The sequence below is a fragment of the Balaenoptera ricei genome, chromosome 9 (genome assembly GCF_028023285.1).
Source record: "Balaenoptera ricei isolate mBalRic1 chromosome 9, mBalRic1.hap2, whole genome shotgun sequence".
Taxonomy (NCBI): domain Eukaryota; kingdom Metazoa; phylum Chordata; class Mammalia; order Artiodactyla; family Balaenopteridae; genus Balaenoptera; species Balaenoptera ricei.
This window is the reverse complement of record NC_082647.1, coordinates 72,775,188-72,801,097: the sequence shown is the minus strand read 5'-3', so window position 1 is coordinate 72,801,097 and position 25,910 is coordinate 72,775,188. Positions and strand designations below refer to the sequence as shown.

The 25,910-nt window shown below is 36.9% G+C and overlaps 1 protein-coding gene across 1 annotated transcript in view; it reads right to left on the bottom strand.

The window, feature by feature from the left end:
* The window catches only part of HDAC9 (histone deacetylase 9), a 998,074-nt gene that overhangs the window by 195,072 nt on the left and 777,092 nt on the right, over nt 1-25,910 (bottom strand). Inside the window, exons 19-22 of the mRNA XM_059933969.1 lie at nt 11,871-11,926; nt 11,539-11,626; nt 5,813-5,932; nt 5,404-5,501 (exon numbers count right to left, since the gene is read on the bottom strand). Coding sequence (XP_059789952.1) covers nt 5,404-5,501; nt 5,813-5,932; nt 11,539-11,626; nt 11,871-11,926 — 362 coding nt within the window. The remainder of the gene's footprint in view (nt 1-5,403; nt 5,502-5,812; nt 5,933-11,538; nt 11,627-11,870; nt 11,927-25,910) is intronic.

Below are 25,910 nucleotides of genomic sequence, written 5' to 3'. Positions count from 1 at the left end.
GCCTAAAAAATCTTGAGAAAGAAGAACAGAGCTTGAGGAATCACTCTCCTTGACTTCAGACTATTATAAAAGCTACAGTAATCAAAACATTATGGCACTGGCACAAAAACAGATACATAGATAAATGGAACAGAATAGAGAGCTCAGAAATAAACCCAAACACTTACGGTCAATTAACCTATGGCAAAGGAAGCAAGAATATACAATGGAGAAAAGACAGTCTCTTCAATAAGTGGTGCTGGGAAAACTGGACAGCTACATGTAAAAGAATGAAATTCGAATACTCCCTAACACCATACACAAAAATAAACTCAAAATGGATTAAAGACCTAAATGTAAGGCCAGACACCATCAAACTCTTAGAGGAAAACATAGGCAGAATACGCTTTGACAGAAATCATAGCAATATAGTTTTTTGGATCTGTCTCCTAAAGCAAAGGAAATAAAAGCAAAAATAAACAAAAGGGACCTAATTAAACATAAAAACTTTTGCAAAGCAAAGGAAACCATTGACAAAATGAAAAGACAACTAACTGAATAGGAGAAAATATTTGCAAATGATATGACCAATAAGGAGTTAATATCCAACATATATAAATAGTTCATACAACTCAACATCAGAAAACCAAATAACCTGATTAAAAAATGGACAGAACTGAATAGACGTTTTTCCAAAGAGGACATGCAGATGGCCAACAAACACATGCAAAGATGCTCAACATCGCTAATCATCAGAGAAATACAAATGAAAACCACAATGAGATATCACCTCACGCCGGTCAGAATGGCTATCATCAGAAAGAACACAAATAGCAAATGTTGGCAAGGATGTGGAGAAAAGGGGACCCACACACACTGTTGGTGGGAATGTAAATTAGTGCACCCAATGTGGAAAACAGCATGAAGGTTTCTCAAAAAATTAAAAATAGAACTACCATATGACACAGCAATTTCACTCTTGGGTACACATCCAAAAAAAACCAAAAACACTAATTCGAAAAGATACAGGCACCCCAATGTTCACAGCAGCATTATTTACAGCTGCCAAGATACGGAAGCAACCTAAGGGTCCATCAACAGATGAATGGATAAAGAAGATGTAGGGTGTGTGTGTGTGTGTGTGTATGCACACAATGGAATACTACTGAGCCATAGAAAAGAATAAAGTTTTGTCATTTGCAGCAACATGGATGGACTTGGAGGGCATTATGCTAGGTGAAATAAGACAGACAGAGAAAGACAAATATTGTATGATATCACTTACATGAAAAAGCTAAAAAAATACAACAAACTAGTGAATAGAACAAAAAAGAAGCAGACTCACAGATATAGAGAACAAACTAGTACTTACCAGTGGAGAGAGGGAAGGGGGGCAATTTAGAGGTAGGGGATTAAGATGTACAGACTATTATGTACAAAATAAGCTACAATGATATATTGTATAACATAGGGAATACAGCCAACATTTTATAATAACTATAAATAGAGTATAACCTTTAAAAATTGTGAATCACTATACTGTACACCTGTAACATATAATATTGTACAAAAAATAAATTCTCTTATATAAATAACCACTTTAACATCTATAAAACTCTTAAAGAATTAATCTTTAGAAAAAATGTGTCCAGCGCTCATCTAGGGATTATGGATAAGACAGAACCATTGGAATAATATTTTGAAGTGATTGGAACAGAAGCTGCTAAGCAGGCATTTAGCAAATTTGTTGAATGAAGAGAAGACATTTGAAACTGTTATAAGCAAATGAATGGGTGTCCAGAGTTCTTTGTGAAGCATGCTCCTTGAGGGACCAAGAGATAGGATTCATGCAGGTCCCTCAGGGGTTTCCAATGCTTCTACTGTAGTGTATTACTCCCCCTTTCTTCTCTGATTTATTTATTTATTAATTGATTCATTCAGCCAGTATTACTTAATAGCTCTTCTCTGCCATGCTGTGGACTAGCCATTTGTGATTTAGGTTTGGGGTAGAAGGCCTTATGTTTCAGTATAAGTTCACTATGCTTTATCACACCTTAGTCTTTTAAGTCATGAACAGTAGAAGAGAGTAACAGTGTGGTGGTATAGAAAGAGCATAGATTTTTAGAGCCACATCATGGCCCTTCCATATAGTAGTTCTGTGGCTTATACAAACCACTTAAGAAATAGCCATGATGTCTATAAAATTTATAATCTAGAACCTGGCATGTAAGACCTTAACACAAATACCCATAATTATTTAATAAAATGATAACCTAAGAAATATATTTTAGGTGAACATAGAAGATATTTAAAATTATTTGAAGATTTTTAAAACTCTTGAGAAAAATCTGAATCATAACCTTCAGTTATTTCAGAGATGAATGATAACTACAAGGAAGAAACAACGAATTATCTGAACTAATTTAGATATTCTATTATATTTTTAAAACTATCTTTAAAACTTACAGCAAACATGAAAATGTTTGGTTTGCCTGCAATTTTTTTTGCCACAGAGAAAAACACATAATAGAGACCACAAAGGCAATATATATGCAAATTTTAAATTAGCAGCCATCTTATATCCTATTACAAATGGAGTTTCAGAGAGGCTTTCCTTACAAAGATACTTATCATAGTCCAGAAACAATTAAAAATTAAGAAAAAAGAGAAGGTACCATTTACTCTTTTCCCAACCTCTGTATTCCGCACCCATGCACAGATGCCAGAAAGAGCTTTAGTTTCAATACTTAGAAAAAGGATTATATTAAGAAGGACATGCTTATAAAATAATACTACATTAAAAATTATTTGGGAGTCTATCGCACTAGAGTCCAAAATTAGAAAGAAATTTATATATTTAGATGGGCATTCTTTGCCTGCGAAAGACTTTATGAAGTATGATCTGTATACCTGCCATGCAATCCCACCCTCATGCTCTTGAGCCCACAGAGCAAGATCATTTTATAGCTCCATGCTTTTCACAGTCTATTCTCTCTGCCTAGTATGAATCCCCCTACTCCAATTCTTTTACCCCTTGAAAACTCCCACTCATCTTTGAAGGCACAGGTTGAACAATACTTGATGAAGCCTTTCCCGAAACCCTTCAGGAAGAATTCATCATTTTATCCTATGTCTAAGGACATCTGTTCACTAGAACAATAAGTATCACTTCTATTATGTTCCCTGAGAGCAAACTGGCTCTAAATTCCAAGTGCTCGTCATTGTTCCTGGCATATACTAAGTGTTCAATGAATATTTTTTGAATGAAGGACTTACTTTCTTGATTCCTCCTTCAAAAGTTTACAAGTACTTCTAGTTATACACATTGAGCAGCAAGCAGACATGGTATAGTACAGTTAAAAACTGACAGAATTATTATAGTTTAAATCTGGTTCTTAAATAACTATGAACATTAAAAGTCACAATTTTACATTTCTGCAGCCTAGCTAAATAATGCTGCTTCTCCTCTAATTAAGTCTGGATATGGTGACCGCACTGGGAAGTTTAAAACAGTTTTCTAAAATAAAGTGTCCACATTCCAGGCAAAGAGAAGGTGCCATTCTTGGGGACATTCAAGGAGCACTTGATTCACTTACCATTTCAGTAAAAAATCAATGATGTACACTTAATATCTGTTTTCACATTATTTAATGAAATTGTTGTGTTCAAAGGGGTTCTTTTAAAAAAACTCATCTACCATTAACTTTGTCATGAGAGAACAAATAGATACAAAATATTAATTATCCTTCCCTGCTGTGAATGCATAATGCATTCTTATGTAAAGCTACAGTAATACAAATAGTATTATGATAATAAAAAACTAGTAATTCTATGTTGCAGACCAATGACTATGATCATATGCTATAGTAAAGTTGAGAACTTAATGTGTGTATCATGTAAGTTACTAGGTCAACTTGGTAAACAGACAAATAAATTCATATGTGAGATAATATAAAAATCTATTATCCCATTAGAGTTCCTTAAAAATATTAATAATGTTTTGTTAAGTTGCAAAAATAATTCATAATATTGAAACCCCTATAGTTTCTTAATATAGTTGTTTACTTTTACTGCTAATTAACGCAAGGTATCTTCATAGACAACCCAAGTCAAAATAAACTTATTTCACCTATTTTTTTTTTATAAATAGTAAAGATACATGTACTATTTATAGAACATGTACATTGTTTTCAAAGTACAAATCTGAAATATGAGAATTTTCCTCAAATATCAAGACAATATATTTATTTTAATGTAAATTCTTAAAAATAGCAATTTTCTATCATTTTTCCTGGGCCTGTTTTCAAATGAGAAATGACTCCCAAAGGAGAAATTTAAGTATGAATGATACAAAGGACAACAGAAACCCATCAAAACTTTACTGATTAAAAAATTTTCTTATGTATTTCAGATGCGTTGTCGACAGGATTTTTCCCTTGGGAATTTATAATTGGTAAATTAGCCAAAGAAAAGAATGTTTCAAAAATTTCTTATCATGCAGTTGTTTGCTTTTGCTTCAAATAAACAAAACATCCAAAATTCACGCAGTACCAATAGGTTAAAATCTCCTAAAATTTTGCAAGTGAGGCACATATTGACATAATCTGCTATTTCCCTTAAAACAGAGACCTTTCCAAACAATGAACAAAATTTTAATTCCAGAGAATAAATGCCTTAAAAAACTATATCCAAAACAAAAACTTTTAATTTATTGTATTTCTTGTTTCAACTAATTTTTAAAGCTCTTTAGAAAAAAAGTAGCAATGTGTATATATTCATATACACTTTAATTACTGCCTACATTTTCTAAAGAAACTGGCAACAACCAATTAATCAGTTGGTGTTTTAATGTGAGAGGGAAAATACACATATTATGAGAGGGAAAAGCCATTTACTTAACCATGAAATGAGATTGCCTAGGCCAATGTTCCTTGGAACTAAGAATGCCAAGTGGTGCTAAATGTAAAAATATGTGCAAAAAATTCTTTAGTCCAGTGAAGTTTGCGAAATGTCTGTTCAAAAAAGTTAAATAGGTAGTGAAGGAATTCCCAGAGCGGTTAATACGCTAATGTCCATTCTAAATCACATCATATGTCATAATAGGCAGAATTTTCCAGAATACTTAATAATAAAATCTTTTTTTCCCCTTTTTTTTTTTTGCAGAAAGAGGGGAACATGCCTGGCCATTGGCGAACATACCTATATAACTACAACTAGGTCTTGATGTACCTTTTTTTGGTACACACACTCCTTAAGTGGCTTTGTAGCAATATTCAGGTCCCTCAAACCAAACATTTTTTGGAGCTTTAATAGAATGACTCCTTTAGCTACTTTACCTTAGTTAGAAATTTACGTTTCTCTTTTACATTTGGTGTTGTTTCATTTGTTTTCTAATTTTCCACTTTCAGAGAAAGAAGTACCAACCTGAACGCTTCAAGGTACTCAGTATCTCCCATGGGGGGATCAAGGCCACCTGTCCAGGCAATATTTATATTGTATCCTTCTCCAAGGCCTGTTCCAACCTAGGAAGAGAAAAACCACACCACAGTGGGTAGAGAAGAGCACAGGGAAGAAGCAAGAAGAGAGGAAAACAAACACATGTGAGCTCTTGAAATAAACATCAAACAACATGTCAAATCAGCCCAACTTTGCTTGACAACCAGTGCTCTGGGTTATGCACTTGTTCTGCACTGGTTCTTGGTCCCGTGGGACAATTCAGTAATCTCGTGTAATTTAAAACACCAGCAAAGGACAAGAAAATTAGGGGTAATCATGCAATGCAATTACCTGAAAGATACAAATAAAAGTGGGGCTCTAAAGAAATAAACCGAACCTCATTTGGGGCTCCACTGCCAGGGAAAAAGTTCCCTTCATCATAGCGATGGAGTGAAATATACAGGATGCTGGGGTCAGCATAAAAGGCCTGCTGTGTACCATTTCCATGGTGAACATCCTACAGGGGAAAAAAAAAAAAAAACAGATGACAAATACAGTCGCGTCTCACTCTGTGTGGAGACAACTTTTCTAATTTCTAGTTCCCTGTCTTTCTACCCCACCCTCCTTCTCATTTTCTGTCTTGTATGTCCCTCTTTCTTTCTCCTGTTCAGCTTGCTTCCACACCACCCCCTTTACTTCCTGAACTTTCAGGCAAATTACCCTTTAATGCACTCATTTTTTAAACTGGCTTCTAAAAATCAGGAAACCACAGCAAACATGCCCTGGAGACTCCAGATGAGCAGTCATTGAGAAAGCCCAGTCCTTTGGTACAATTAGATATTTATACACCGGCCCTTTGTACTCTTTGCTTCAGTGATGGAATCTCGCATCCTGTTTTATGGAGGAATTTTATGACTTATTAACTGCCAACAGTTCATAACCCCTTAGGCTTAATTAACTAGCCTCATTGGCCTCTGAAGAAAGACTAATGTTTAAACTACAAACTAGTATTTTGCAGAAGGATCTATGGCTTACAGAGCATTTTCGCAATTCTTGACAGAACACTAAACATACGTGTACGCATTGATTTGCCAAGTCCCACCATTAAGGTCAAAGGCTTTGCAACCAGCTGAGTAAATTGGCTTTCTTGAAGCGTTCAATTCAGTTAGCAGTCCCTCAGCAGTTAGAATGACTTCAAAAGAGATGCCAGATGCAAAAAGGACTTCATACTTTATTTTGGTAAAATCGTGAAGGCAAGAGTCAAAGACACAGGAGCGTGAGCTCATTAGCTATTAAATCATTTGGGCGAAAGCAGAAAGATGGCATGAGCCTTTATGCAATCTTGTCCAATTTGCCTAATTTTAATATTATATTATGGCTCTCTTCCCAGCCTCCTTCTTCCTATATTTTCTTTCTCCACACCACTCCCCCTTACCACAGGAAAAAAAAAGGGCCTGTTTCATTAAAATGAAAGAAAAAAAATTCTTAGGACATTTGTATTTGATAATGATTCAAAACTTAATAGTTCTTTTTTTCTAATTGTTTTATGATATAAACATGCCGGAATTGATAATAGATATAGGAAAAATAAAACCAATAGCATTTTTAAAAACGTCCTTACTAAAAGACCCCAAGTGTTAAGAGTCTCAGTTAATATGGTTCCTAATAGCTTCTGAACAAGATAAAATAAATGACTCATAAAAGTGAAAAACCTATATATTTGTATTTAATATAATATTACTGCTACATGTGTAACATTTATAGTTTCAGGTTCTGTTATAAAAAAGTATTGGTCACTTATAACTACTTACTTACATTATACTTTATTTTATATCAGTAAGAATCACACTATTTTCAACAATGATTCCTACAATTTTTGAGTCAGGTACCATATTAAATATCTTGCATAGATTATTTAACATTTATATGAGGTATATGATATTATCGCTGATTTAAAAGGTAAGTAGAATGAGACTTGGAGAGCTTCAGTTATTTTTCAAGACAGGGTCTTGAATCCACTTCTCACTCCAAAGGCCAAACTCATAACCATTATGCTGTTAACTTACACTTACATTCATTATCTCTTTGATCTTCTTAGCAAACCTATGAAGTGAGACTGGTGGTCATTATTGCTCCTTATTGAGGTTTATATAACTTGTCTCCACTTCAACCTCCAGCCCAGAACTCCCTCAGTAGACACCACCAAAACCTCCTTTTGGTAGGTTCTAAAAGCCTGCAGTGAGTTTGCTATCCACAGTGTAGACATACACTAATCCTCCCCCCTTTTACATAGTACACATTTCCAAAATCAATTAAGGAATCATAACATATTTGGAAAGAAAGGCATCTTTCCAGAAACTTGTCCTGACTAAAGGCATACACACATCAGGAAAAAAAATAGCTTACTGAAAAATATACATATTAATTCCTGGATTTCTGAATGTTCAAAGGAAAGGAAGGAGGAAATAGCAAAACTTTTCCTTTATGAGAACAAAAATGGTACAACTTAACCCACAATGTCTTGAATTTGCTACTGGATACCTAGAGGATGGACAAACAAAATATTTTGAAAAATAACAATGATAGAATGTTTGCATTTCTACTACAGGATAGAATTTTTAGTCAGCGTTGTAAGAAAAATTTTGCTCTGGGCCTAGATACATCCACAGTTTGAAAACCAGAAAAATATTGCCTTGATGTTGTAAAGGTTTATCTAAGAAGGTCAAATAAGAGATAATTTGTCTTGGATATAAAATAATATGTTCTTCAAAAATGTGTTGTGTGCTTATTGTTGCATAAATTTCAGAATAAGAAATATACTCTTGCCCATAGCACAATAAGGTTTCGACAGACATTATTCATTAAACTTCACAAACCCATTCTAAAAATACTTGGATAATTCTTGATTCCATATTTATATTCACAAAGCATTTAGAGACAAAGGTAAGTCCAAATGTGCCTTTTGTTTTGGGCAACAACTTATAATCTTGAGAGTATTTTTCCAGTTTCTCTGAAAATATAAATACAAACTACTTACTGGTCAGATATGATCTGAGGATTTTTTTCTCCATAGCAACAAATATATACTAGATCAATATAAGACAATTATTGGTGATTATGAGGACTTACTATAGTAAGGAAATGAACCAAATCATGAACAGCCTCAAAATAGATCTTGTATCTAAGATTTGCTGGGAAATACTGAAAAATCATTTCGCTATTTTACTGGTTAAAGATATACTGTGAAAATTTATTCTATACAAGGATTTAGAGCCAACATGTTTTCACTACAATGTTAAAATAGCTCTGAATAAATTATATATTCTATCAACTAACGTTATCACTTATAATTATTTAGTACTGGCACTTGTGACAATCCTCTGGTCAAGTTTGATGCTTGACCAAAAATGGAATTGCCTAAAATCTATGGACATTTGAAGTGTCTTTTTTTTTTAATGAAAATACCCTAAAACATATTATTTTCAACTGAAAGTCACATTACATAAAAGCTACCTGAGTCATTCAGGCAAATCCTACTTCTAGGACAGGTTCACGCCCTGAACACAATGGCCAGTCTCTTGCAAGCTGAAAAGCAAGTGCACCTGCTCTCTCTCCTCACCAATCTGCGTATCTTTGGACTCTTCCCCAGAAGGAGAACTGGAATGAATAAGCTCCACAGATCAACTAGAATCATTCCTGCCTACAATACTCAACGCCTCTGATATTTGGCTGTGGCCTCAAATAGGGGCTGAATTAGAGCTCTCTATTACTAGGCATCTAAAAAATGTGGAATCTAGCTGCTGAAACAATGGAGTAGCTCTGCCTTCTGTTGGCCCAGGAATTGATGGAGCTGGTTCATACCATTTAGCTAAAGTTAGTGATTTTGTATATGCAGGAATGAAGTTCTTTTGCCACTGAAGAACCTTCACTTTTCCTCTGCTAACTTGCAGAACAGACCTGTCAGCCAGGGAGAACGGATGTCTCAGCGCCACGTGGCACTTTAAAACTTCCTTCTCGGCAGCTGGAAGAAACAGGGGAATTTCCTCAAAGTATCCCTGCAGCTGCAGAATTTGGAAGACTTGAAAGTAAGAATATGCGGGCTGGTGGTGATCTCAGAGGCAACCCTTTGGACAGAACTTCATATGTTTAGAGAATATAAAACAAAAACTTCTCTTTTACTATAGCCTGTTGGGAAATCAGTATCCTTTACGTGGGATAATGGAGCAAATTCATAATCAAAGGCCAGTAAGCTTACAGGACACTCCTTATAGCTACCAAGCAACTTAATTTATAAATCATATCAAATTACATCCAACAATCTTTTATTCTTATATTCATGTACAAAAACAAAACCTTAAACACAAATCCTCTGAGGTACAAAATATTCATCTATCACAAGCCAGGCATTTTAGCCTTCAAGTCTCTTGTACAATTCACTGCTTTAGAGTTTGGATGTCACAAATGTGCTTTCAAAGAGCCTCTTAACAGTTTTTATCTTCATAGAAGAGGAGATTCCTCAGAAAGTAATACTAAAAAATTCTTAAGGATAGGGTGACAGCTTAACAATCTCCTTCCTGAATAATTGTGACAAATTTAGAAAGCATAGAAAAATTTTCCCACAATCCTTGGTCTTCGTCTGCTACCCTTTCTTCAAGTTTTTCGCTCATTTTTTGAGCAAAACTTAAGAGTTCTAGAAACATATTAAATTATTTTTTAAATTTACCATCTTATAAATCATGCAAGCCAATGATTATTAATTATTTAAAACGTCATTTTGTACATATATGGGAAAATAGGTACTGATGTCCTCATTTTTGTAAAATTTTAAGACCTTGTTGCTGTAGTATATCTAGGCCTTCAACACATTTCTTTAAAGTTGAACTATGACCTATACTGAAATTTAAGCATGTTTGGAAAATACATGGGAAGTTGGGTTTCAATACTCTCAGCACCAAAGAACTTGCAGAAAGGCTACACTGCAGGATGTGGAAAATAACCATTCCTACCGAACAGTACAAATGGTTATCAGTCTTTCATTCCTTTTATCTTCATTTTAACTTGACTAAGTATTTCTTCACATGGCTTGGTTTGTGCTCTCTCAACCCTTTGGTGTGCCTGCTTAACTGAATCGGAGGGCGGGACCGGGAGGCCACGACTTCCCAATAAGATTTAATTATGAGTGCAGATATGAACAAGATTTAGACTATTAAGTCTTGCACTTCAAAAAAAACTTTTAACATACTTTGCCTTTAAATCTTTTATCACCTGCAAAAATTAATTAAGTGCAGATGTAGCAGGTTAGCTTTGGATGCCAGGGTTCATTTCCTGTCTATGCTTTGTCAGACAACCTATTACACCTCCTCGTGAACTGGAGGCAAACCGAAAACGGGGCTCATAAATCACCAGTCAGCTCTCTTTCGCCCTTTCCTGGGTTGGTCCTTTTGTATGGGGCAGATCTCCAGCTCATTATTCACAAATATACTATAGACAACCTGCCAAGTGTCATCTGCATTTAAACAAACCATTTGTTAAACAAATTATAACTCTATTGTGTAAGAATGCATCATGTTAAAATGCAAGACTAATCTAATGCCTCTGACTTTTAATCACTCAGGGTTCCTGCCGGGAGTCATCCCAAACTGGCATACATGATCTGAGATCTTTTCAGAAAAAAATGACATGCTGACTTGTTTTAATAATACCACTGTTGCACAACAAGCAACATGATTGCTAACCAGGGGAAGTGGCCAATTGGTTACCAAAGCAACAGCATTCTTTCCAGCACATCTGACTATTTAAAGTCTATATTCTGCAGGGAAAAGTAAATTCAGGTTCTGTTGGGTTATTTTAACTGTGGAAGTATCAATTCATTTAAGCATCATAAAAGTTGCCCTGATCTGCGCCTTCTTCTCATTAAATTGCAGTTAACACCATGAAAGTGAAACGTGAATGTTTATGGTTTCAGAACTGCAATCCTGAATTTAATGAGTTTCCACATTCAAAGGAAACACACCCTTCAGTTGTTTGCAAGTGCGAAAAGCAAGGCAACCTAACAGAGAAATACAAATTCACTCCCTTTTATCTAGAGTCACTGAAAATGCAGCTCTGGCCAGGAATACATACCAGATCTACAATCAATATCTTGCTTATATTTAGTTGGTCTCTCAAGTATTTGGCGGTAATTGCAACTGAATTAAAAAAGCAGAACCCCCTGCGGAATAGAGAAGAACAGAGAAATAAGAAAGCAAATCAGCCAGGAAAACCATTATAAATAATGTTCAGAGCATTTTTTAAAATGCTATATGATCTCTGAAGCCATAAATCTGCTTCTGGGAGTACCTCGCAAGATTTCTCAGTCCATCTGCTAACAATTAGAGGCTTCAGAGACATGCACGGGGCAGGTGACCGCCAGGAACCGTGGCGCTTGGAGATGGGCAACAGTCCCTGGTACTTACATGGCTGTGGATTCTTCAGCGTGATGGCCTGGGGGCCTCACAACAGCAAATCCATTCTGTAAGGACAAGACAGATTTTCATTGATCAGATAGGAGAGGATTGCTTGGATCTCCACGTACGACAGAGCATCAGGCACACACAAAAAGACTGAAATCTGTAAGAGGCTTCAGAGCTTGTTTTCTTGCCCCCATTACCATTTCACAGAATGAACAGAAACAATACATATGATCACATTTTCTCAGATCATGTCTCAAAAAGAAGGCTCCCACAGAGCCAGGGGAAGAACGGGGATTTGGGAGTTGTACCTAGCTGGCAAATGTGTACATCAGCTGTTATACTAGCATGATTCATTTTCAAGAACAACTTCTTATTTTATGACACCAGCATCCTAGAGAGGGAGAACAAATTCACTCTTGGTGCAGGTTTGGGTCAAAGTTCGGAAAGACCACGGAGGATCCAAAGTGTAAATTCTTTAGCTGGATTTCCTCAATGATTATTTCCACTCCAATGTCAGCAAAATGATAAATTTACACTCACACACTCACATACACACAAAAGAAACCCCAGAAAGGTGAAAAAGAGAACAATGGAAAGCCCATATTTCTTCCAGTCTATAAATTTAGCTTGGATGACTGCCAAGACTTGCAACTTTATTGGATTCCCTAAGTCAATTTCTAGCCCACGTTCTGGAATTTTATAAAGAATTCCAGGGCTGAGTAGCAATCAGATCTATCCATGATCAAGGAATGCCTTAACCTCCAGATTAGTTGGAATGCATCACGGAAAGCTGAAGTAACTCCAGCATGAAGGCAGGGAACTATAAATCCTTGCAAAGCCAGCATGCTCAGAAAAGCTGGGCTGCTTGACGTGAAAAAAAGAAATCATTTATCAGATGGCTCACACCACCTTTCACTTAACTATGATACAAGTAACATGCTCACAACAGAATGTTTCTTTAATATACAATCCTAAAACTTTTGAAATAATTTTAATATACCCCAGGGATATTTTTTCCCAAATCTTACTACAAGCATAAAGATAGTCTCAAGAAAAATAACCTATTCCCAACGGCTGTAAATGTACATAAATTTTTCTAGAACATAATGGTAATTAACACACGAGTTAATTTGCTATATATTTTGATGGGCCTATACATAATGTTAATCCCAGAAGCAAGTTAGAAGTCTATAACACAATACCAATTACAAATCTAGGAATAATGATAAACATATTCTCTATTCTTGTTCTTAAGCAAGTTACTATCTCTGTGGCTATAAATGATTAATACAAAAGAAACTATTAATGAACAACACAAGACAGTAGAGAGTGCAATTTTAAGATTGTGGAGTGAAACTCTAGAGTGCTACATGACTTCCGAGAATGGAGAATTCTGTAAAGATTAGATATGTGTGATATATTTTACTGCGAAAACAGTAGTTAGGGTGAAAATAACAACCAATATAATACAAGGCAAGATAATTAGCATGTAACAAAATTTTACAATTAGATTAACAATACTAATGATCTTTTATAATTCAATTAAAAATACTATGTTTTGTGTGCTAAAGGGCATGACTAGACAATACAAAGAAGAAAACATCCAGTAATCAATAACTATAAGAAAAAATATTCACCTTAATTAGTAATCAAATACAAGCAGATGAAAATCCCAATGGGAAGCCATTTTTCCACTTAGGAAATTAAAACTTTTAAAAATACTCCATGCTGACAATGGAGGGGTGCCTATATACTGATAAATGATGTCTGCAGGAGGATAATTTATTATAGTCTTTCTGGAAAATAATCTACCTCTATACATTTAGAGCCTTTATAAAACATTTACCCTTTGAACTAGTAATCTACTTAAAGGATTTTTGCTCTAAAGGTGTTTTAATTGTGTAGACAAGTATTTACGTAAAAGATAATGTTTTATTTACAATAGGAAAAATGGGAATTATCTAAGTTGGTTAATATTAGGAGAATGGTTAAATGAAATATGCTACATCTATACCACAGAATATTAGAGAGCCATTAAAATTTTGTTATAAATATTTAGAGGAACAGAAAAGACTTAGCAATTTACAAGTACTGGTGTTAAAAATAATACATACAGCATGATATATCTGAGCGATAGTATTATGTGGATTATATTTAATTTATAATTTCAAGTATTTTCCAAATGGTTTTACAACAAACGTCAATTATTTCACAGTGAAAAAATACTATAAAACAAAGAGAAAGTTGAGAGGTAAATTTTAAACGGTCTTACAAGAAGAGTTGTGTTCATAAAGGTGAAAAATGACTTAAATGGTATTCTGGGCAGGGGGAAAAGCATAAACATGGCTCAGAGAAAAAGGATTTTAGAAAGTATTATGTACAGAAAATGAACCTGAATAGAGTTCATGTTAAGGAACAAAATGGAAGTGAAATCGCACAGGTAACTAGCTAGATTATAGAAGACAAAAAGCCAAATAGAATTTAATTCCATCTTCTTCTTTTCTCTTACGGCCAAATTCCTTGAACAAAAGGTCTGCCTTTCACTTTACAGTTTCCTTCATTACCGCTCCCATTTTGCTCAACTACTTGATTTTAGATCGAAAATTATCTTCTTGCCAATAACAAATATTTTCTTAGTTATCATGATCCACCCAAACTTTCCAATGTGTTCTCAGGAATGGCAAACTCGCCTACATTTTCCAAGTCTTTTCTGAGGGGCCCCTGCCTCTCCTTAGTTGAAACCTGGCAAGGCTGCTTCTCCCATAATATGCTCAGGTGGTAGCTATTTCCTCTCTCACATCTCACCAACCCGCCTGCAGCAGAAGACGGAGCTTGTGTTCTCCTTTCTCATGGCTGCTTTGAGACCATGAAACCCACAGCACCAACCCTCCACAACACTTTCTTGTAAAAAAGGATTAGATCACCCAGAAAGAGAGAAGATAGAACACAATTAAGATGACTGAGTCCTGGGGTAGTCCATCTCTCTTTCCCTCCTGTTGCACTAGAGAAGTTGTTAGTCCTCCTAGAATCTATCACCTGCAGTTAGGATACCATCCCCTCCTACTTTTCCACTATCATTTATGTTTTCCTCACTAACATATTAAATTTATATTAAAATTCCCAATTATATACATTTCATCAAGATTTAAATAGGCTCAAGTTCCTGCCATCTTGAAAATAAAATTATATATATGTTAACTAAGACAATACAAATACACACACCCACACTATACATACACATATATATATCTCCATCCTTACTTTCATTGACCCTTCTAACTGCCACATGTCTTTTCTTCCCCTTTAAAAATCTTGAAAACATGGTCTATCCTGCTTTCTCTTTTTGGCTTTTCCTCACCTCTGCCTCAGTCACCTATCTCTAACTTACCTTCCACCTCCATTAGTCCATTAATGAAGCTTTTACTAAGGTCACCAATAGTCTCCATGTCATTAAATCTAATGAGATTTTTATGCTCTCAGGCTACTTGGTCTCATTAGCTTTCAACACTACTGGCTACACCTTCCTTTTTAAAAGATTCTCTTCCCTTGGCTTCTGTGACTTCATACTCTCCTGGTTTCTTTACCTCTCTTTCAACTTCCTAATCAGTCTCCTTTAAGGCTCATACTCCTCAATCTGCTCATTAAATAACTGAAGTTACTCAAGGCCCAGTCTTAGGCTTCTCCTCTCCTCTTTCCATACTTACTTCGTAGGCAATGGCACAACTCTCACGGAATTCAATTATCACCCATCATCAGATACTTCACAGATTTTTATTTCCAGGATGAACCCTGCTCTGAGCACCAACATACCAGCCCACTTCCTTGATATCTTCGCTGGGATATCCCAAGGTCAAGGTCACTTCAAATTCAGAATATCCAAGATCAAACTCCTGATCTTCTCGCAGCCTTCCCTAACTTACCAATGATACCATGATTCATCCAGTAGCTCAAGTCAGGGACCAGTGAGTTATCCTTAATGGCTCCCCCTCCCTATTGTTCTTCTATCTCATTTTAATTCATGACCAATTCCTGTTGATTTTGCTTTTAAATGTCACTCAAATCTGTGTACTTATATCTGTATCCATTCCTTGAATATTTTGCCTTTGGAATTTCTGCCTTTGTCTCCATCACTCAATTTCTTAGCGATTTCAATAACCACACAGAAAATCTATTCAATATCATTTCTTAGTTCTCTGACTCCTTGCCTTCCATAAATCTGTCTTCTGTTTACAGCCATACTCCTAGACCTTGCCATTACCAATAAATAACGACATCTCTGCCAAAATCTCAATGTCAAATATCCTACCCTCCTACTCTCCTATTTTCCAGTTGAGGCTTCAGCAGCACTGAGACTTCCAATCTTTTGACGTTACTTAACTTTAAAAAAAAATTTTTTTTTGATGTGGACCATTTTTAAAGTCTTTATTGAATTTGTTACAAGATTGCTTCTGTTTTCTGGCCACGAGGCATGTGGGATCTTAGCTCCCCGACCAGGGATTGAACCCACACCTCCTGCATTGGAAGGTGAAGTCTTAACCACTGGACTGCCAGGGAAGTCCTGACCTTACTTAACTTTTGATGTACATCATTCAATCCCCAACACCATGTTCCCTTCCCTCCTTATCTGACTTAGACTTCAGAGTCCATTATTATATTTACTTCCTTGCATATACTTTTAGACAACTTGTCCCTTTTTCCCTCCAACATACTCTCCCGGTGTGTTGGTCTGCTAGGCTCCCAAAATAAAATACCACAGGCTGGGTGCCTTAAACAACATAAGTTTATTTCTCTTAGTTCTGGGGGCTGGAATTTGAGATTAAGGTTTGGCAGGGTTTGGTTTCTGTTGAGAGCATTCTTCCTGGCTTCCATCTCCTTTGTCCCTGGAGTCCTCACTCAAGGCCATTCTCTGAGTGCATGTATACAAGCACAGAGAGAACTATGGTGTCTCTTCCACTTCTTATAAGAACACCAACCCCACTGCATTAAGGCCCCACCCTCATGAAATCATGCAATCTTTATCATTCCCTCACAGACCCTTTCTCTAAATTTGGTCACATGGGGAGTTAGGGCTTCAACATATAAATTTTGGGGGACACAAATATTCAGTCCACAACATACTTTTAGTCACTTTGTCCTTTTCTTCCTTCAACATACTCCCCTGGTAAAATTGTAACTCTGATTAAACACAACTTGCATCTGCTCTGTTCCTGCACCTAAGCATATATAAAACCCACACGCCTGGTCTTCCTTTAAATTCATGATTGGAAATCTCAGTAGGCTCTTCATGATGCCCAGCAATCATACTATATTCCTTAGTCGATTAACTCTCCAAGTCTTTCGTATGGTATTTCTACCCTCTTCTCTTTCTTCAAATCTCCACTAACTCCTACTCACCCTTTACCCTTTGTGATGACTTTGCTTCTTGTTTCACTTATAAAATGGAAGCAATTAGAATAAAATTTCCTCATCCTTCCATAATAAACTCTATCCATTTACTAGTCCCCAGTACTATCTAAGGGCAATTAATTCCCCTGTGCTGCTTCTCTTACCTATTCAAGGACATAGTACCTATAGTTTCCCCTTCTCTCTACAATATCATTAATTATTTCATCTGTTAGATTACTGCCACCACAGAAAAAAACGTATTTATTTTTCCTCTTAATATAAACAAAATAAACAAAAACAAAATGACAAATAATAGTATATTATAATGCTATAATGTAATACATAACACAAAAATAATATAATGCAAATAATAATATGAAAAATAATAAACTCCAATATTTGATATTCATTCAATCCAAAAATATCTGAGGGCAGATAATATTATTATTCCTATATCACAAATGAGCAAACGAAGGCACAGAAAGACTAAAGAACTTGCTTTAGGTTCATGTCTAGCAAGTGACAGTGCTGGGATTCCATCTCACACACTCTGAAACCTAAGAACAAGCATTTAAGACCAACCACATTGCACAAATGATCTGGCCTCTGGACACCTCTTTTTTTTTTTTTTGCATTTCTTAAATTTATTTATTTTTTAACATCTTTATTGGAGTATAATTGCTTTACAATGTTGTGTTAGTTTCTGCTGTATAACAAAGTGAATCAGCTATATATATACATATATCCCCATATTGCCTCCCTCTTACATCTCCCGCCAACACTCCCTATCCAACCACTATAGGTGGTCACAAAGCACCGAGCTGATCTCCCTGTGATATGCAGCTGCTTCCCACTAGCTACCTATTTTACATTTGGTTGTGTATATATGTCAGTGCTACTCTCTCACTTCTTCCCAGTTTACACTTCCCCCTCCCCATGTCCTCAAGTCCATTCTCTACATCTGTGTCTTTATTCCTGTCCTACCCCTAGGTTCATCAGAAGCAGTTTTTGTTTGTTTTTTTAGATTCCATATATATGAGTTAGCATACGGTATTTGTTTTTCTCTTTCTGACTTACATCACTCTGTATGACACACTCTAGGTCCATCCACCTCACCAGAAATAACTCAATTTCGTTTCCTTTTATGGCTGAGTAACATTCCACTGAATATATGTGCCACATCTTCTTTATCCATTCATGTGTCCATGGACACCTAGGTTGCTTCCATGTCCTGGCTATTGTAAATAGGGCTGCAATGAACATTGTGGTACATGACTATTTTGAATTATGGCTTTCTCAGGGTATATACCCTCTAGTGGGATTGCTGAGTCACATGGTAGTTCTATTTTTAGTTTTTTAAGGAAACTCCATACTGTTCTCCATAGTGACTGTATCAATTTACATTCCCACCAACAGTGCAAGAGGGTTCCGTTTTCTCCTTGCTTGTAGATTTTTTGATGATGGCCATTCTGACCGGTGTGAGGTGATACCTCATTGTACTTTTGATTTGTATTTCTCTAATGATTAGTGATGTTGAGCATCCTTTCATGTGTTTGTTGGCAATCTGTATATCTTCTTTGGAGAAAGGTAAATTTAGATCTTCTGCCCATTTTTTGATTTGGTTGTTCTTTTGATATTGAGCTGCATGAGCTGTATATATACTTTGCAGATTAATCATTTGTCAGTTCCTTCATTTGAAAATCTTTTCTCCCATTCTGAAGGTTGTCTTTTCGTCTTGTTTATGGTTTCCTTTGCTGTGCAAAAGTTTTTAAGTTTAATTAAGTCCCATTTGTTTATTTTTGTTTTTATTTCCGTTACTCTAGGAGGTGGGTCAAAAAAGATTTTGCTGTGGTTTATGTCAAAGAGTGTTCTGCCTATGTTATCCTCTAAGAGTTTTAGAGTGTCTGGCCTTACATTTAGGTCTTTATCCATTTTGAGTTTATTTTTGTGTATGGTGTTAGGGAGTGTTCTAATTTCATCCTTTTACATGTAGCTGTCCAGTTTTCCCAGCACCACTTACTGAAGAGGCTGTCTTTTCTCCGTTGTATATTTCTGTCTCCTTTATCAAAGATAAGGTGACCACAGGTGCATGGGTTTACCTCTGGGCTTTCTATCCTAGTCCATTGATCTCTATTTCTGTTTTTGTGCCAGTACCATACTGTCTTGATTACTGTAGCTTTGTAGTATAGTCTGAAATCAGGGAGCCTGATTCCTCCAGCTCTGTTTTTCTTTCTCAAGATTGCTTTGGCTATTCGGGGTCTTTTGTGTTTCCATATAAAAATTGTGGAATTTTTTCTAGTTCTGTGAAAAATGCCATTGGTAGTTTGATAGGGATTGCATTGAATCTGTAGATTGCTTTGGGTAGCACAGTCATTTTCACAATGTTGATTCTTCCAATCCAAGAACATGGTATATCTCTCCATCTGTTTGTATCATCTTTAATTTCTGTCATCAGTGTTTTACAGTTTTCTGCATACAGGTCTTCTGTCTCCTTAGATAGGTTTATTCCTAGGTATTTTATTCTTTTTGTTGCAATGGTAAATGGGACTGTTTCCTTAATTTCTCTTTCAGATTTTTCACCATTAGTGTATAGGAATGCAAGAGATTTCTGTGCATTAATTTTCTATCCTGCTACTCTACCAAATTCATTTATTAGCTCTAGTAGTGTTCTTGTAGCATCTTTAGGATTCTCTATGTATAGCATCATGTCATCTGCAAACAGTGACAGCTTTACTTCTTCTTTTCCGATTTGAATTCCTTTTATCTCTTTTTCTTCTCCTTTTGCTGTGGCTAAAACTTCTAAAACTATGTTGAATGACAGCAGTAAGAATGGGCAACCTTGTCTTGTTCCTGGTCTTAGTGGAAATGGTTTAACTTTTTCACCACTGAGAACGACGTTGGCTGTGCGTTTGTCCATTGAGAACGATGTTGGCTGTGGGTTTATGGCCTTTATGTCGTATATGGCCTTTATTATGTTGAGGTAAGTTCCCTCTATGCCTACTTTCTAAATAGTTTTTATCATAAATGGGTGTTGAATTTTGTCATAAGCTTTTTCTGCATCTATTGAGATTACCATATGGTTTTATCCTTCAGTTTGTTAATATGGTGTATCACATAGATTGATTTGTGTATAGTGAAGAATACCTGCATTCGTGGGATAAACCCCACATGATCATGGTGTATGATCCTTTTAATGTGCTGTTGGACTCTCTTTGCTAGTATTTTGTTGAGGATTTTGCATCTATGTTCGTCAGTGATATTTGTCTATAGTTTTCTTTTTTTGTGAGATCTTTGTCTGGTTTTGGTATCAGGGTGATGGTGGTCTTGTAGAATGAGTTTGGGAGTGTTCCTCCCTCTGCTATATTTTGGAAGAGTTTGAGAAGGATACATGTTAGCTCTTCTCTAAATGTTTGACAGAATTCGCCTGTGAAGCCATCTGGACCTGGGCTTTTGTTTGTTGGAAGATTTTTAATCACAGTCTCAATTTCAGTGCTTGTGATTGGTCTGTTTATATTTTCTATTTCTTCATGGTTCAGTCTTGGAAGGTTGTGCTTTTCTAACAATTGGTCCATTTCTTCCGGGTTGTCCATTTTATTGGCATATGGTTGCTTGTAGTAATCTCTCATGATCCTTCTTATTTCTGCAGGGTCAATTTTTACTTCTCTTTTTTCATTTCTAATTCTATTGAATTGAATCTCCTACCTTTTTTTCTTGATGAGACTGGCTAGTGGTTTATCAATTTTGTTTATCTTCCCAAAGAACCAGCTTTTAGTTCTATTGATCTTTGCTATTGTTTCCTTCATTTCTTTTTCATTTATTTCTGATCTGATCTTTATGATTTCCTTCCTTCTGCTAACTTTGGGGGTTTTTTGTTCTTCTTTCTCTAATTGCTTTAAGTGTAAGGTTAGGTCGTTTATTTGAGATGTTTCTTGTTTCTTGAGGTGGGATTGTATTGGTATAAACTTCCCTCTTAGAACGGCTTTTGCTGCATCCCACAGGTTTTGGGTCATCGTGTTTTCATTGTCATTTGTTTCTAGGTATTTTTTTATTTCCTCCTTGATTTCTTCAGTGATCTATTGGTTAATTAGTAATGTATTGTTTAGCCTCCATGTGTTTGTATTTTTTACAGATTTTTTTCCCTCTAATTGATATCTAGTTTCATCGTGTTGTGGTTAGAAAAGATATTTGATATGATTTCAATCTTCTTAAATTTACCAAGGCTTGATTTGTGACCCAGGATATGATCTACCCTGGAGAATGGTCCATGAGCACTTGAGAAGAAAGTATATTCTGTTGTTTTTGGATGGAATGTCCTATAAATATCAATTAAGTCCATCTTGTTTAATGTATCCTTTAAAGCTTGTGTTTCCTTATTTATTTTCATTCTGGATGATTTGTCCATTGGTGAAAGTGGGGTTTCCCCTACTATGATTGTGTTAGTGTCGATCATCCCTTTTATGGCTGTTAGCATTTGCCTTATGTATTGAGGTGCTCCTATGTTGGGTGTATAAATATTTACAATTGTTATATCTTCCTCTTGGATTGATCCCTTGATCATTATGTAGTATCCTTCTTTGTCTCTTGTAATAATCTTTATTTAAAAGTCTATTTTGTCTGATATGAGAATTGCTACTCCAGCTTTCTTGTGATTTCCATTTGCATGGAATATCTTTTTCCATCCCCTCACTTTGTCCGTTTATGTGTCTCTAGGTCTGAAGTGGGTCTCTTGTAGACAGCATATATATGGGTCTTGTTTTTGTATGCATTCAGCCAGTCTATGTCTTTTGGTTGGAGCATGTAATCCATTTACATGTAAGGAAATTATCAATATGCATGTTCTTATTACCATTTTCTTAATTGTTTTGGGTTTGTTTTTGTAGGTCTTTTCCTTCTTTTGTGCTTCCTGCCTATAGAAGCTCCTTTAGCATTTGTTGTAAAGCTGCTTTGGTGGTGCTGAATTCCCTTAACTTTTGCTTGTCCGTAAAGATTTTAATTACCCAGTTGAATCTGAATGAGATCCTTGCTGGGTAGAGTAATCTTGGCTGTAGGTTTTTCCCTTTCATCACTTTAAATATATCCTGCTACTCCCTTCTGGCTTGCAGAGTTTCTGCTGAAAGATCAGCTGCTAACCTTATGGGGATTCCCTTGTATGTTATTTGTTGCTTTTCCCTTGCTGCTTTTAATATTTTTTCTTTGTATTTAATTTTTGATAGTTTGATTAATATGTGTCTTGGAGTATTTCTGCTTGGATTTATCCTGTATGGGACTCTCTGCCCTTCCTGGAGTTGATTGACTATTTCCTTTCCCATGTTAGGGAAGTTTTCAACTATAATCTCTTCAAATATTTTCTCAGACCCTTTCTTTTTCTCTTCTTCTTCTGGGACCCCTATTTCGAATGTTGGTGCATTTAATGCTGTTCCTGAGGTCTCTGAGAGTGTCCTCAATTCTTTTCATTCTTTTTTCTTTATTCTTCTCTGTGGTAATTATTTCCACTATTTTATTTTCCAGGTCACTTATCCGTTCTTCTGTATCAGTTATTCTGCTATTGATTCCTTCTAGAAAATTTTTAATTTCATTTATTGTATGGTTCATCATTGTTTGTTTGCTCTTTAGTTCTTCTAGGTCCTTGTTAAACGTTTCTTGTATTTGCTCCATTCTATTTTAAAGATTTTGGATCATCTTTACTATCATTACTTTGAATTCTTTTTCAGGTAGACTGCCTATTTCCTCTTCATTTGTTTGGTATTGTGGGTTTTTACCTTGTTCCTTCATATGCTGCATATTTCTCTGTCTTCCCATTTTGCTTAACTTATTGTGTTTGGGGTCTCCTTTTCACAGGTTGCAGGTTCATAGCTTCTGTTGTTTTTGGTGTCTGCCCCGAGTGGGTAAGGGTGGTTCAGTGGGTTGCGTAGACTTCCTGGTGGAGGGGACTGGTGCCTGTGTTCTGGTGGGTGGGGCTGGATCTTGTCTTCCTGGTGGGCAGGACTGCATCCAGTGGTGTGTTTTGGGGTGTTTGTGACCTTACTATGATTTCAGGCAGCCTCTCTGCTAATGGGTGGGGTTGTGTTCCTGTTTTGCTAGTTGTCTGTCATGGGGTGTCCAGCACTGGAGCTTGCTGGTCGTTGGGTGGAGCTGGGTCTTAGCGTTGAGATGGAGATCTCTGGGAGAGCTCTTGCCGATTGATATTATGTGGGGCCGGGAGGTCTCTGGTGATCCAATGTTCTGAACTTGGCTCTCCTACCTCAGAGGCTCAAGCCTGACACTCGGCCGGAGCACCAAGACCCTGTCAGCCACATGGCTCAGAAGAAAAGGGAGAAAAAAACAAGAAAAGAAAAGAAAAGAAAAGGAAGGAGGGAGGGAGGGAGGGAGGGAGGGAAGGAAGGAAGGAAGGAAGGAAGAAAAAAGTATAATAAAGTTATTAAAATAAAAAATACAGTATTAAAAAAATAAAAAGTAATAAAAAAATTTTTAAAAAAGAAAGAAAGAAAGAAGAGAGCAATGAAACCAAAAAACAAATCCACCAGTGATAACAAGTGCTAAAAAATACACACAAAAAAGATAAAAATGGACAGACAGAACCCTAGGACAAATGGTAAAAGCAAAGCTATACAGACAAAATCACACAAAGGAGCATACACATACACACTCACAAAAACAGATAAAGGAAAAAAATATACATCTATATATTAAAAAAAATCACGAGAGCAACCAAATCAATAAACAAATCTACCAATGATAATAAGCCCTAAATATTAAACTAAATAAACATAAAACAGAACACAAATTAGATGCAGAAAGCAAACCCCAAGTCTACAGTTGCTCCCAAAGTCCACCACTTCAATTTTGGGAGGATTCATTGTCTATTCAGGTATTCCACAGATGCAGGGTACCTCAAGTTGATTGTGGAGATTTAATCCGCTGCTCCTGAGGCTGCTGGGAGAGATTTCCCTTTCTCTTCTTTGTTCACACAGCTCCCGGGGTTCAGCTTTGGATTTGGCCCCATCTCTGCATTTAGGTTGCCCTCAGGCTTCTGTTCCCCCCCAGAGAGGATGGAGTTAAAGCAGAGACTGATTAGCGGGCTCTGGCTCCTCATGCTGGGGTTACGGCAGTTATAATTAGAATGCAGGGCGAACCTGCTGTGGCAGAGGCTGGCTTGACGTTGCAACAGCCTGAGGCGCGCCGTGTGTTCTCCTGGGGAAGTTGTCCCTGGATCATGGGACCCTGCCAGTGGCAGGCTGTACAGGCTCCCAGGGTGGGGAGAGTGTGGATAGTGACCTGTGCTTGCACACAGGCTTCTTGATGCCTGCACCAGCTGCGTTAGCACTTCATGCCCGTCTGTACTGTCTGAGCTGATAGCCACAGCTTGCTCTGGTCTCTGGAGCTCGTTTAGGCGGTGCTCTGCCTTCTGTGGGTAGACAGGGGAGGAATCCCCTCTCCTCGCGCACCCCAAAACAATGGTCTCTTGCCTCTTACGCAGGCCCAGACTTTTTCCCGGACTCCGTCCCGTCTAGCAGTGGCACACTAGCCCCTTTCAGGCTGTCTTCATGCAGCCAACGCCAGTCCTCTCCCTGGGATCCAACCTCCAAAGCCTGAGCCTCAGCTCCCAGCCCCTGCCCACCCTGGCAAGTGAACAGACAGGCTCTCAGGCTGGTGAGTGCTGGTTGGCACCAATCCTCTGTGTAGGAATCTCTCCACTTTGCCCTCTGCACCCCTACTGCTGCGCTCTCCTCCGTGGCTCTGAGGCTTCCCCCCCAGCCACACCCCCTTCTCTGCCAGTGAAGGGGCTTCCTAGTGTGTGGAAACTTTTCTTCCTTCACAGCTCCCTCCCAGAGGTGCAGGTCCTATCCTTATTCTTTTGTCTCTGTTTTTTCTTTTTTCTTTTGCCTTACCCATGTATGTGGGGATTTTCTTGCCTTTTGGAAAATCTGAGATCTTCTGCCAGCATTCAGTAGCTGTTCTGTAGGAGTTGTTCCACATGTAGATGTATTTTTAATGTATTTGTGGGGAGGAAGGTGATCTCCACGTCTTACTCCTCCACCATCTTGAAGGTCTCCCTCTCTGCCACCTCTTCATCTTATACCACCATCCACTTTGGTTTCTCCACTCCAGCTACACTGACCTTCAGATTCTTCCAGCATGCCTTGTTTCCTCTAGCCATAAGCCCTTGCACATGCTCCTAGTTCTGTGTGGAATATCTTCCACTTACCTACCCTCTCTTTTATCTGGATAATGCCTCCTGATCTGCACATTTCAACTCCAACATCACTTCTCCAGGAAAACCGTCTCTGAGCCTCCATAGGTCACCAACAGTTTCCTTTATAAAGTGCTCTTAGAGATCGGCCAACCCTTGTTTCTGAGAACTTATCTTAGTTTGTAACAATACACTCATTAGTATGATTATCTGATTTATTATTTTTGATTAATGTGATTTATACGGTTAGTATCCACACCCCTACTCCCAACAGTGGGGTCACCACTTTATGACTTGGCTCACCTTTTTATCTTCTAGACTTACATAGCGCCTGTAGACTTACAAAGTGACTACTGGTCAATAAAGATAAAACAATTTGTGAATACATATTATCCTAATTTTTATCCCTCTGGTCCTTTGTTCTCACCTCAGCAACAAGTACTTCCTTCTCTCAAGGTTCCAGCTTT